This window comes from Zosterops lateralis, assembly GCF_965231275.1.
Source record: "Zosterops lateralis genome assembly, chromosome: 2".
Classification (NCBI taxonomy): domain Eukaryota; kingdom Metazoa; phylum Chordata; class Aves; order Passeriformes; family Zosteropidae; genus Zosterops; species Zosterops lateralis.
In genome coordinates, this window is record NC_139763.1 from 89,082,165 (window position 1) to 89,094,359 (window position 12,195).

The 12,195-nt window shown below is 43.3% G+C and overlaps 1 protein-coding gene across 1 annotated transcript in view; it reads left to right on the forward strand.

Moving 5' to 3' along the window:
• CLCN1 (chloride voltage-gated channel 1) overlaps window positions 1–6,466 on the forward strand; it is a 36,179-nt gene extending 29,713 nt beyond the window's left edge. Inside the window, exons 18-23 of the mRNA XM_083882330.1 lie at window positions 31–136; window positions 1,561–1,643; window positions 2,408–2,446; window positions 3,058–3,162; window positions 5,127–5,213; window positions 5,719–6,466. Of these exons, the coding sequence (XP_083738456.1) occupies window positions 31–136; window positions 1,561–1,643; window positions 2,408–2,446; window positions 3,058–3,162; window positions 5,127–5,213; window positions 5,719–6,108 (810 nt within the window). The 3' untranslated portion in view covers window positions 6,109–6,466. The remainder of the gene's footprint in view (window positions 1–30; window positions 137–1,560; window positions 1,644–2,407; window positions 2,447–3,057; window positions 3,163–5,126; window positions 5,214–5,718) is intronic.
• The last annotated feature ends 5,729 nt before the right edge of the window (window positions 6,467–12,195 follow it).

The following is a 12,195-nucleotide window of genomic DNA, read 5'->3' on the forward strand; positions in this document are numbered from 1 at the left end:
GGACTTTATTTTCTCTCCTTTCCTTAACAGCTGCCTCAGCCTCCAAGTCCCGCTCCCAGCTACCCAGAGGAGCCAAATGGCCCAACAAGTCCTCTTAAACAAATGCCTGAAACCCTGGAGCCCCAGCAACACTCAGGTATGGTAACTTCTGTCATGGCTCAAACACATCCTAGCCAGTTTGGGGAAGCTTTCATGCTAACTGTGTGTACCTGCATATGTGAGGTGCTGGTTTCCTAGAGACTGAGAGAAGGATCTTTCTCTGCTGTTCCTGAATGAAAGACATTTTGTTAGTGCACCTCAACATCAGTGTAATGTACTTGGAAGTACCTTCTGTTATGATCCCTCAGAGAGCACGGCATCAGCACTAAGAATGGACTCCCTCTGTCTCCTCACTCTGTTCTTTGCTGTAACAAATTCCTTGGACATTTTCTGTAGACCTGCATGGAACAGTCCCACCTCTTGGCTCCTTCACCACATGAATGAATCTCCCTGCGGAAAGCAGCCTTAGAGCTAACCATCTGCACTAAGCTTTTGAGTAGCTCAGGCTGTTGCTCAGCCATCTCCAAAACTGAAAGGCTCCTCCCTTGGACATACATCTCTTTGATTCAGCTGCATTAATGTGATGGACAAACACTGATGTATTGTGTTCTTTTGTGTCACACCTCAGCCTGTATTAGCTTTGCTTTCAAGATTGTACTCATAGCTCATTTCTGATTCATTTATCATGTATATTTGATGCAGGATGGTGGGTTGGTTTATCCTTTATGTGTCCTGAAATATGCAGAGAGTGAGTAAGCACAGAGACGTAGCCCAGTCTTGAGAAAGAGTACAGAGGATAGGGCTTTAGCTCATGCTTTTAGGCACCTCAGCATTACATGTAATAGAGCACATAGCACATTCTGGTTCATTAACACCCCTCATGTATGACTAAATCTCTAAGGCATAGAAAAATCCACTTCCAGAGCAGTGGAGTGGTGGGGCAGCGATCCACCTATCTTACCAAAGCAGAAAAAGAACCACATATGAAAACAAGGACAGTGTGTGAAACATTTTATGTGAAGCTAGAACTGAGTGACCCAGGGATGACAAGAGGAAGTGGAACAGAAGTGAATTAATGAGACCTTCCTTTCCTTTAGTTTGCCTCACAGCTATCATTGTTTCTGACCAAACTTCCTCCATAGCCTTGTTCACAACAGCACCAGGCCCCATCTCCTCTTTGCTAAATCCCTGCCTGGAAGTGTAATTCTGGTCTTTTCTATTCCCATCCTGCCACTGCTGGCAGGACCCCTGAACTCCTCACCCCTTGGCACCTCTCACATCCAGTTTGTTGACATGTTTTGTTGCATGGGAATATTCATTTTGCAAAGTGCCAGACACTGCAAAGTCCCAGACACCATCTTACAAACTGAATGCCAGATTGTGACCAGCTCAGCTCTATTGTATCCCTCACAGTATTTCCCAGACTGCCTTGGGTAGGAGGATGCCATAGGTGTGGGGTTTGTATTTTTTTTCTCTCACTTGTTCTTCTCTCTTATCCACATGTTTGTTCTCATCCTTCAGGCAGTTTCAGGAGTCTGAGGCAACTGATCCAGCAGCTCTTGTGCCATTGCAGCCGTCCACATGAAACAGAGAGCACCATCCAGGTAAGGGCTACAGAGAGCCTGGTAGTACCCTAAAGAAGGAAGGGAATGCAATGGAACTCAAAACTACTACTTGAGACATTCAGCATTTGGCTAAAGCATGGACATAATTATGGTCCTGAACTCTGAGAGCATCAGTGGGGAACTCCCTCCAAGGAGAAAGGGTGTGATTACTGTAAAGGAGTGTGCACCTTCCTGAAGAGTCACCTGTGCTCAGGTGTCAGGCTACCATCGCGATTGAATTTGGGCATCTTTTCTCAGTGAAAAAAAATTAATGATATTTTGGCTAACCTGCAATAAAGTGCAGTTCTAATCCATTTGGCAAATAGCTTTGGACAGATGGAGAAAAATGAAAAAAATGCTTTTGGCTCTTGCCATGTTAAATGCCCTTGGTTATCTGACACATCTGCACAGGGTTTGGGGATTACAGACAGACCTTATGGGAGACCCATCCAGTCCAGAGCAGTGGTTGGACCCCATGTGGGATATCCTGAGTGCCCCTAAATCAGCATTAGATGGCCATGTGTAGGCCCCTGAATTGCTCCCCCAGAACTCCATGGTGAATTGTCACTGGCAAGGGAAGCACGGCAAGGGCAGAGTACACTGTATAATGGATGAGTATAAAGAAAATCTAAGCACTTGGTAATACACTATTTGGAACACAAAGGGGACCACATGGGGTGAGGAGGCTGTGCATATTTTCCCTTTCTATACTCTGTGAAACTGTGAGGTTCTTTGGCTGTCCTGAACAGTGTTTTCTCCTACAGGAGCCAGTGGAAGTCATTGAGACAATGACACCAGAAGAGGTAAGACCAGGTGCAAAGACGGGGTGAGGCCACGTGAGTGCTTCTTTTACCCATTTCTTATAACTTGCAATACTCCAGGAACCTCAGTGATTGCTACAAAAAGCCATAGCCAAAGTCATTTTCTTCTTGGAGTGGGCACCAATAAGAGAAGAGATTGGCTAGATGTTCTGGTAAGACTGACTAGTCTGATCTAGCTTTGAAGTCAGCCCTGGTGCAGCAGGGTTTTGGACTAGAGGCCTCCACAGGTGCCCCCCTCATCTAAATCTTTCTGGGCCCATGTTGTTCCTTCATTTCTTACACAGTGGATCAATTGTTTTGCAACAACAAGGGGAAGATGCAGTCAGAAAGGAAAGCTAAAGATGTTCACTCTCTCTTTTAAGAAGGAAAAAAGAAAATTCCATCTTCTCAGGAAATCTGTGAATTGCTCTGTTTCCACAGGGACTTGACATCTGGCAAGAAAGGGATGGGAAACCTGAGGGGTGAGATACATTGGACAAGATGAATGATGTACATAGGAAGAAGTGTTAACAGGAGGAGGGGACTAGTTTGGGTACAAAGACAGCAATGCTGCAGGTAGCTGTAAGAGTGATTCCTCTTCTTTCCTGTGTCAGATAGATGCTTGGGAACAAGAGGAGCTGAACAAGAATGTGTGCTTTGACAGCTGCCGTGTAGATCCCTCCCCTTTCCAACTAGTGGAGAGAACTTCCCTGCACAAGGTGAGTGCAGATGTCTCCCTGAGGCATGCATTATTTTTCTCCACTCATTCCAAGTCCAGTCTATGACTTATTTCTTCTCCTTGTCATCATCTGCAACTATTATCACCAGCCACTTTCACACTGAGCTACAGAAGCGAGCTTGTTCCTGTAATCTTCTGTGTATACCTCCAATCTCCTGCAAAATGAAAGGCTTTGTGATAAGAAGTCTGAGTCCATTAATTAAAAAAGTTTTTGGAGTAAAAAAACAACAAACAAAACAAAAACAAAACAAAACAAAACAAAACAAAAAACCACAAAACAAAACAAAACAAAAAAACAAAAACAAACAAACAAACAAACAAAAAAACAAACAAGAAACAACTGCTACATTAACAGTAGCATTGTGTGCCCTGCTGCTGGGGCATTAGACTGAGATTTACACTCTGCCCTGTCTGTGCAGCACTGGAATGAGCACTCCTGGATTTCTCAGGGTGTTTCTGTCAGGGTGTAGAGTCTGCCTGTGTTACAGGCTCTTCACTGAACTGAAGCACAAGGGAAAGAGGAAGCTGGATCATGCAACATCTAGAGTCAGCATTGGATGACTGGGTATGAAAGCAATCCTTATATGTCAGGAGGAAGATAGGACTGGGCTTTCACTCAGTGGAAAGGGAAAGCAGTCTACTGAAGCCAAAGTGCACAATGCATGATTTTATCAATACTCATTTAATGTGAATGGTCAGCATAGGCCTTGTACTATATTAATTAATTACTGCTGAGATCTCAGCTTTCAGCAAAACAAGAGTAGGCTATCATATAGTTCAGGTGAGCTTTCTGAAGGGGTGGGTGAAGACATCTTCATCCTTCATAGAAAACCACTAGTGTTTATCTTGGAGAATATAGGCTTACAAAAAATTATACCTGAAGGCTGATCATGGGAAAGTTTCATGCAAAAGAGCAAGTGAGAAACTCTGAAATAACAGACAAAGCAACTTAACTTAGATGCACAAAAAACCCCAACAGGAATAAATAATCAAACTATATGAAGTGTGCACAGTTAGAGCTAAATGTTAGACTACTGACAATGAAAAGAACATCACAGTTTATCGTGACTAAACTATTTTAACCAGTCTGGTTTTCTTTTACATTGGAGTAAAATGTCTTCTTCATGAGAAATCAGATTTTTCTTAGTTTACACTTGAACATGACATTCAGTATCTCATATGATGCTAAAAAAAAAAGGTCAAACACTAGCTGTGACAAAATGATTTCATGTAAGGCAACAGGTAAAGTCCAGCTAGAGCTCAGCTTCAAGAACCTGGAGGTTGGAAATATACCAGAGATGAGCACTGAGAATGGAAAGTTTTAGAAAGCCAGATTTGTGAATAATAGTAAAATAATGGGGTATATTTAGGCTGAAGAAAAGAAGACTGATAGCAGTGTGATATCTGTCCTTTCAAGGAGACTTTGTAAGAGAAAGGAATAACTTGTTCTCAATGTTCTCACTGCACTGGATAAGCAGCAACAAGCTTAAGCTTTCATAGAAAATAATCTGGGACAGGAAAAAAGAAAACCTCTATTGTTAAGGAAAGCACTGGAATAAATACCCATAGCAGTTTTTGACTTTACATATTACTATATGGTAGTTCAGTTTCCAGCACCAAAATGAAACAGGATCTGCATAGGTCTCCAAATGCATAACACAGGGTGTTGTATGTGAATCTCCACCAGATGCAGGATGAGAATGACCTTGAGAATGTGCTCTCCATCATCAGCACAGTCCCAAATATGGCTGCACAGCAGAAGGAGTCAAGAGCAGTATTTGGCAGATACAAAAGGGGAAGAAAGAAAGATGTAATTTCTCACTGGGATACTACACAATTTTGTGTCTTTGTGACTTCTAAATCCTAAGTCCCAGCTCTAGCACCAAGTTCTGTGTTACCCATTTCCAAAGTCCCTGAAATGGTCTCTTGTGGTTTTGCTCCTAGACACACACATTGTTCTCACTACTGGGCCTCACCCACGCCTATGTGACCAGCATGGGGAAGCTGAGGGGAGTGTTGGCTTTGGAAGAGGTGAGTACAGACCCTCTGCCATCTTCTTAACTGCAAGTGTCCTGTGTATCACTGCAGTAACTCACAGGTGCTACAAGTTCCAGCTGGGAATATATATAACTGCAAGTGCTACATTTTCAATCCAGTGTTGAATTCTGAGTCAGCTCTTTGGAAACCATGTAAAGGAATGGATGACTGCATTTCAGAGGAGGCAGCAGGTGTTGTTTCCAGGAATGTTAGAGGGTTAATCTTTTTCATGAGTGTAGGGCTCTTAACTGAGGCTTAATAGCCACTCTTAACTGAGTGGCTATTACTGTTTCTGAAGGAGGTGTGGAATTTGTTGTTTACCACAGAATTTTTCATTACATCACCAGTGTAAAAGATTATTTCCACAGGCCCCAGAGGGAGAGCTGTGACTCTGTTTGTGATCCCTTTACCCTGGGGAACAGATGAGCTTCTGCTGGGCAGGGCTGGGCCAGCCTCCCTTTCATGGGGTTTTTTTTCTGACATTTTTCTCTTTTTTCAGCTGCAGAAGGCAATAGAGGGTTCCACCCGCTCCGGGGTCCGTCTCCGACCACCCCTTGCCAGTTTCCGTGACATCAACCGGACTTCCACCAACGCCAAGGTGGGGCAGGGCGCCCAGGCGTGGAGCCGGGATGACAACGGCACAGTGGGAGCATCCCCAGCACCAGCCATGGGGACAGAGAGCCCTCTGCCCCCCAGCTCACACTCCCCCCAGCCCTCACACTCACAGGAAGAGGGGGAAGTCCCCAGCTCCGCTTGTGCCACGGATACCGAGCTGGAGGAGATGGAGCTAATAGGGCCAGTTGCTGAAAACATCTCAGACATCCTCAAGGATATAAACCCATACACCACTGACCTGGATGAAGATGAAGATGAGGATGTTCCCTTATAGCTGGTGTGAGGGCAGCAGCCCATCACACTCTTCAGTGAGCCAGTCTTCTTGTGTTTGCTCCTCAAAGAGAAGCTTTTGGATGTTCTTTGCAATCCCCACAGAGGAATGATTCAGCTGGGAGGAGGGACATCAGACTGACCCTTTCTTCTGATGCTTTCCCTCTGTGCCGCCTGTTGGGCTGCTGGACTATTGGGGCATGTGCAGGTGTCAGATGTGGACTGCAAGGTGCCTGAGTGCAGGCTCACAGTGCTCAGGCTTCTGCCAAGGCAGAGCACGCTGCAAAAGGACATGGATACTGCTGGACACAGTCAGGATGCTCTGGGTCCGTCTGCCATGTAGAAAGGGGAGGAGGATCAGCTCTCACTCACCACTGGTGCCATCCTTCCAGTCACACAAGGCCTGCATGCTGCAGTGTAACACAAGGCCAGACCTCCAGCCTAGAAGCATACTGCTGCCTCTGACTGTCACCCTGTCCATGTTGCTGCAGCTCCTTTTCACTGGCTCGTATCTTGCACCCCCCCCCAAACATTCCCACGTAGACAATTTTTATTCTTTCTCAAATTTTACTCTGGGATTTTCCTGGATGGGGATGCAATTAGGAGCTTCTCCTCTGCCCTACAGCTGAGCTGTGCCCTACAAAACAGATGGGAGGAAAATACTTGGTATATGTCTCATGCCTCGAATTCAGCCAAGGCTTTAGAAAACACTGGAAGGGAAAAAAGCTTCTTTGTTTTCCCATCATCTCTGGAATTTTAAAACAGAATGGGAAAATCTTAAGTGAGGGCATCCTCAGTGCTGGGGGAAGAGGAGTAAAACAGCATATATGTACCTATATTTCAAACAATTGTGTTTGTCTCTCTGAATCACTGTTCACAATTTTCCACAGTTATAGTCTTAAAATACAAGAACTCAAGAAAAAAAATAATTATGGAGTGTTAGCAGGCTGCCAAGAAATACAGCAGAGAGAAGACACATTTTCTACACTTTGAAAACAGGTTTCTTTCTGAAAACTCCTGCTCTCTTTCCTGGTAGTTCTACCCTGCCTACTTTCCACATATTTCTGCATACCTCAGATCTGAGAATTCCAGCTCTCACTTTTGCCAGCTTGTCTCTGTTGTGACTAACAGCAGAGACCTCAACCCTTGTCTGCAGCATCCCTCTCTATTCCAGTTCTAAATCTGGAGCAGATCTGCATCTTGCAAAAAGACATCTTGTCAGTTCGTGTCATGCATGCAAAGCCTTGGCATCCAAAGGTAAGATGCTGCTTTGTTTAATTCACTGCTCTTGTGAGGCTTTCTCAGTAAACAGGCAAAACCAAATTCTGTGTATTCTGCAGCTTCTTCTAACAGTCTACATCTCTTTCTACTGTATTTTTGGTGTCTCATAGCACTTAAATGCAGTCCCAAGCAGCCTATTAGATGTTTCCACTTATCAGCAACAGAGAAGGAATCCAGGCTCTGAAAATATGTTCTTGGGGGTATTCTCATTCCCCTTCCTGATATTAGTAAAGCATTATCTAACTCAGAGTGACCAGTTCTACTTTAACATGTGATTTTCCATAAGCTGTGCAAGTGTGTCTCAAGAGCAACTCAAAAATATCATTACCTCTAACCCAGTCACTAAAGGAAAATTCCCTCTTGGCTTTAATTCCAAGGATTGACCTTGCACCAATTCCTCTCTGATGATGCTTATGGGTGGGAGGATCTGTGATAAGTTACAGTAGAAGGAAATCTTCCCCGCCAGTCTCTTGAAAAGAGAGAAATTTATTTTTGCTGTCTGGAATCCAGAGCCCACCAGGTCTGTTGTTTCTGGCACAAGATCACCCTTTATAAGCTTACTGTGGACAGCCTTTTCCTGCCTTAATGATCGTCTGTCCCCCAGGAGTCGCCCTGTCCTTGTGAGGAGACAGTGGCGATCTGAGGGCAAGTCTCCTGCACACAACAGCTGCTTGTCTCCACCAGAGGGGCACCTTTGTGTCTGCCAGGCATCAGCACAGCCTCCCCACTACCTCTGTGTCACCTTCTGCTGCCTGCAGGGAAGAGGCAAAACAACTGCTTTGGTTTTGTTTTTTTTTTCTCAAGAAAATTGTGATAGTCCCTTGTATAAGCAGAGGAGAAAGGACATTCCTTTTACAAATCATAAATATTCAGTGAGTGACAACACTGAGGCCAAATCTGGTCTGAGGGTCCAAGCACACTCAAGAAGGATGAGTTTTTCAAAGTCATCCCCAGCCTTACTGTGCAGACCAATATTTTACAGCTGAACCACATGCTTCCACTGAGACAGATGAGACAAGGAGAAACTTTGAGGCTGGAGTCAGTACACCTCCCCCTCCTCTCTCCTGAATACAGATATATGCTCTGCTCCAGTCCCACACTTCTCCTACAGTGTGTTACAGAAGAACTGGGATGTGACTGGCTGAGAAAGCAGATGGGAGTCTAAATCAAAGCCAGTGAGTGTGTGAGTCATGACAGACAGATTGTGAGCTGGGGGAGATGAAGCTGGAACAAAAATTATGAACATGGAGAGGCTTGGGGAGCTCAAAGTGAAACACTGGCTGACCTGGAAAGCTTCTTGAGGTTCACCACTTGAGATTGCAAGAGAACACACAAATGCACACACAGGTACCTCTCCATTCCTATTGTCTTAAGCTGTCCCTGGGTTACTGTGAGGAGCAGGATTGCTCTCTGGGGGGGAGCTGAAAGGAGGATGAAACTGCTGCTCTTTGTAGACACTACTCAAGATCCATTCCAGGTATTGCCTCCACCCATGGAACAGAAGCAGCATTCATCTGCACCATTTTCTCACCTTTCTCATGTATTCATACATGAAAATGCATAAGGAGCCAGGATGAGACACAAAACACCCTGCAAAGATAGTTTGCAAAAGCTGAAGTTGTTTCCACTTTCATCTTATCAATAAAATCTTCACTGAGCTGGTGCCAAGTACATCAATAGGTGCAAAATGTGCAGTAAAATAATACTAAACCAACCTTTGTCAAGGGAACTTTAAGGTTGTCCTCTCAGGTTATCCCACTATGCCCCCCTCAAAGTTTAAACTTTAAACCTTTGTCCAGCAAACTAAGTCACACTGATCTGTCACTCTAAAACCTGCGTCTCCCATTCTATCCAGATAGCACAGACTTGATTAGCTACAGGGAAAAATCATTTTTTCTCAACCCAAAATATCCCCAGAATTTGGATCAGTTGTGAGGCCTTCCTGTCCACACAGAAATTCACATCTAGCAAAAAACTGAACTATTCCTTTCATATGGCACTTAAGGGTGAAAGCAGGGTCTTGTTTCTAAATGCATCAATATAAAGAATTGAAAAAATAGGGAAGACTTAAGGTTGGTAAGACAACAAGTGGAGCTTTAGGTAGATATGACAAGAGACTTGGCCATGAGCCGAATAAAGGAAAAAACACATAGAGATGAACTACTGGACAACAAGAAAGATTTGCCTCAAAGTAACATTTTTGGTTGCCTAATTGTTTAAGACTAAATAAATTCTAGTTTTCTAAGTCTATGGACAAAAACAATTAGTACAGGCAGAAAGAGAGAGACGGTCCATAAAAATCACATCCCCCTTCTGCCCAGTTATGCACATACTGTACAGAAGTGTGTGTTCTGTGGCCAAAGAGTACAAGACCAGCAACACCAGCTGAGCCAGTGAAGATTCCCTCTTTGCCTAATTAGTCCAAACCCAGGAAGGGTCTAATTAAAAACACACTATTAAAAACACAGTCACAGCAAGCACTAAGTTGTTCATGGCCACATAAGCAGATATCTGGGCACAGCTCTCATAAAAATTTAATCAACATTGGAGACCAATAATTAAAATTTACACATAAAAGCCGTGCCTGAGCATTAGGGTTAGGGTCTTAAGACGTGATGCAAAACTTTTTAATGCTGTGTTTGTGGGAGACAAGGTTAAATCAGCCCTGACTGTGACCCACAGGCTGAGCATCCCCCCTGCCACTGGACAGACAACCCTGTGCACATGCTCTCAAGCACACACACAAACATCACCTCTGTCAAATCACAGCTGTGCAGTAGCAGAAAACTCTCCAACTCAGTTTCCTGTGCCCTTAGCCATATCTCTCCTTCCCTCAGCTTGCTGGATGTCACCAAGTCCCAGAGCAGCCTCACGGTAAGACAAGACACTGCTGTGGACACTGCTGGGATTAGTGTGATTGCTAAATGAGGTAGAGTCTCACCCAAACCTATTCAAGTTCAAGCACTGGACTTTGAAATGAGCATTTGCTCCCATCCCAGCCTTTTTAGTGTGCTGCTAGAGCAAACACCTTGTTCTGTGTAGTGAAACCAGTTACAGAAACGTATCTAGCCAACTTGAAGAATTGCACCTGATATGGATGACAGTGTCCAGCTGTGGAAAAGTCCAGTAGCAAATTCATACAGGAAACAGGATGCAGAGAAATGAAAATGTGAATTCCCTGCCTTTAGAGGAAAAAAAGATCTAAGTACTGCTAGTATGGTGACTGAATGGCAACTCAGTTTGAAGAACAGAAGGTAAAGCTACAAGGCATACTGAGATATATTCAGAATTAAAGTCATAAAAACTCAAGTTAGAAGCTTTTCAGTTTTTCCACACAAAAACAAATGCAAAATACAGTAATGGAAGGTTAATGAGAAATACATTTGAAAGGGAAAAAAAATCTGCTTTTCTCAAACTTCCATAATTTACTTAAGCAAACAGGCTATGAAAAAAAATGGGAGCTGAGATGGCTGGATTGTGACCAAACATGTCACAGAATCCTATGCTTAACTCAAATTTGCAATTTCTCTGGCACAGAAGATAAGATCTGTCTGAGGAACCACGAAGTGCCCTTGCAGCTGGCAAAGTGCAGATCCAGTGAGGTGTACAGCAAGAGTGCTCTTATGCCCTATTTAGTTACCATTTTAATTTTTCACTCAGAAGTAACATATGAGGTATTGTAAAACAGCAACATGAGAGAAACATATGGCAGGTTTGTCTAGTCTAAACAGAGAAATAAGCAGAAAATGGAGATGAGAGCCTCAGGCAGATACCATAGAATGAGGTTCATGCTGGAGCTAAGCAGATAAATCCAGAGAAGATGAATTTAACTGAAAGGTAAGTCTAACCTGGTATGATAACAAAATAGTTCTTTTAGGTGAAGCATTCAGCAGCTGGACACCATCTTTGCAGCATAATGTAAAATTAAGAAAGAAAGACATTTTTCCTATGCAGAGGTATGACTTTCAGGACCAAAGACATTTTGCTTTCCCAGGGACTCAAGTCTTAAACATATGTGGAATAACTGATTTCATTTGACACACTACATTTCAAAAAAGAAAATAGTTTAGAGGCCATATGGAAAAATAAAAACCAACACAACATCAACAACAGAAAACCAAACCAAACCAACCAAACAACCAAACAAAAAAAACCCCAACAAAATATCAACCAACCAAAAAAACCCAACAAAACAAACAAAAACCACACAAAACCAGGAGAGAGTACACGGGGGACTTACAAGGATTGACAAAAATAAAATTTTTAAAAAATATCAAAAAACAACAAACAAAAACAGTAAAGTAAGTGTGTCTTATGCAAGTCACAATTAATTCTGTGAACACAGTTATGCAGACATACATACCATGTGGTGGGTGGCAATCTATTCAGTAGCAAAAGCAGGTAAACTGGAAAGAAGCAAATTAAATTCAAATAGAATACAGAAAGCAAAGATCAGTGCAATAGCCCTGGTTGTAAAATATGCTATGCCTTAAGCAAGGCATGAGACACTGCTTAGCTCCTGGAAGAACCAGAGTCTGAAAAGCACAAGTATCTTGACATGGAAATACCTTTTATGGTTAGAATTTAAAAGTCTCACATGGCAAACAAACAGTCACTGGATCTGCCTAATGTCCTGCATCAAAAGCTGATGACACAACAATGTTGGAAGTGCAGAGGTGTTTCTTTCCCTCTGGGTTGACCAATTCCCCAATCTTATATGAGGACAGTGGGCTGAGAAGCATTTAAAACTGAAATGTGAACCCAGAGTCGTGACACCCAATGTCATTGCCTTTTACAACTTAAGCATCAG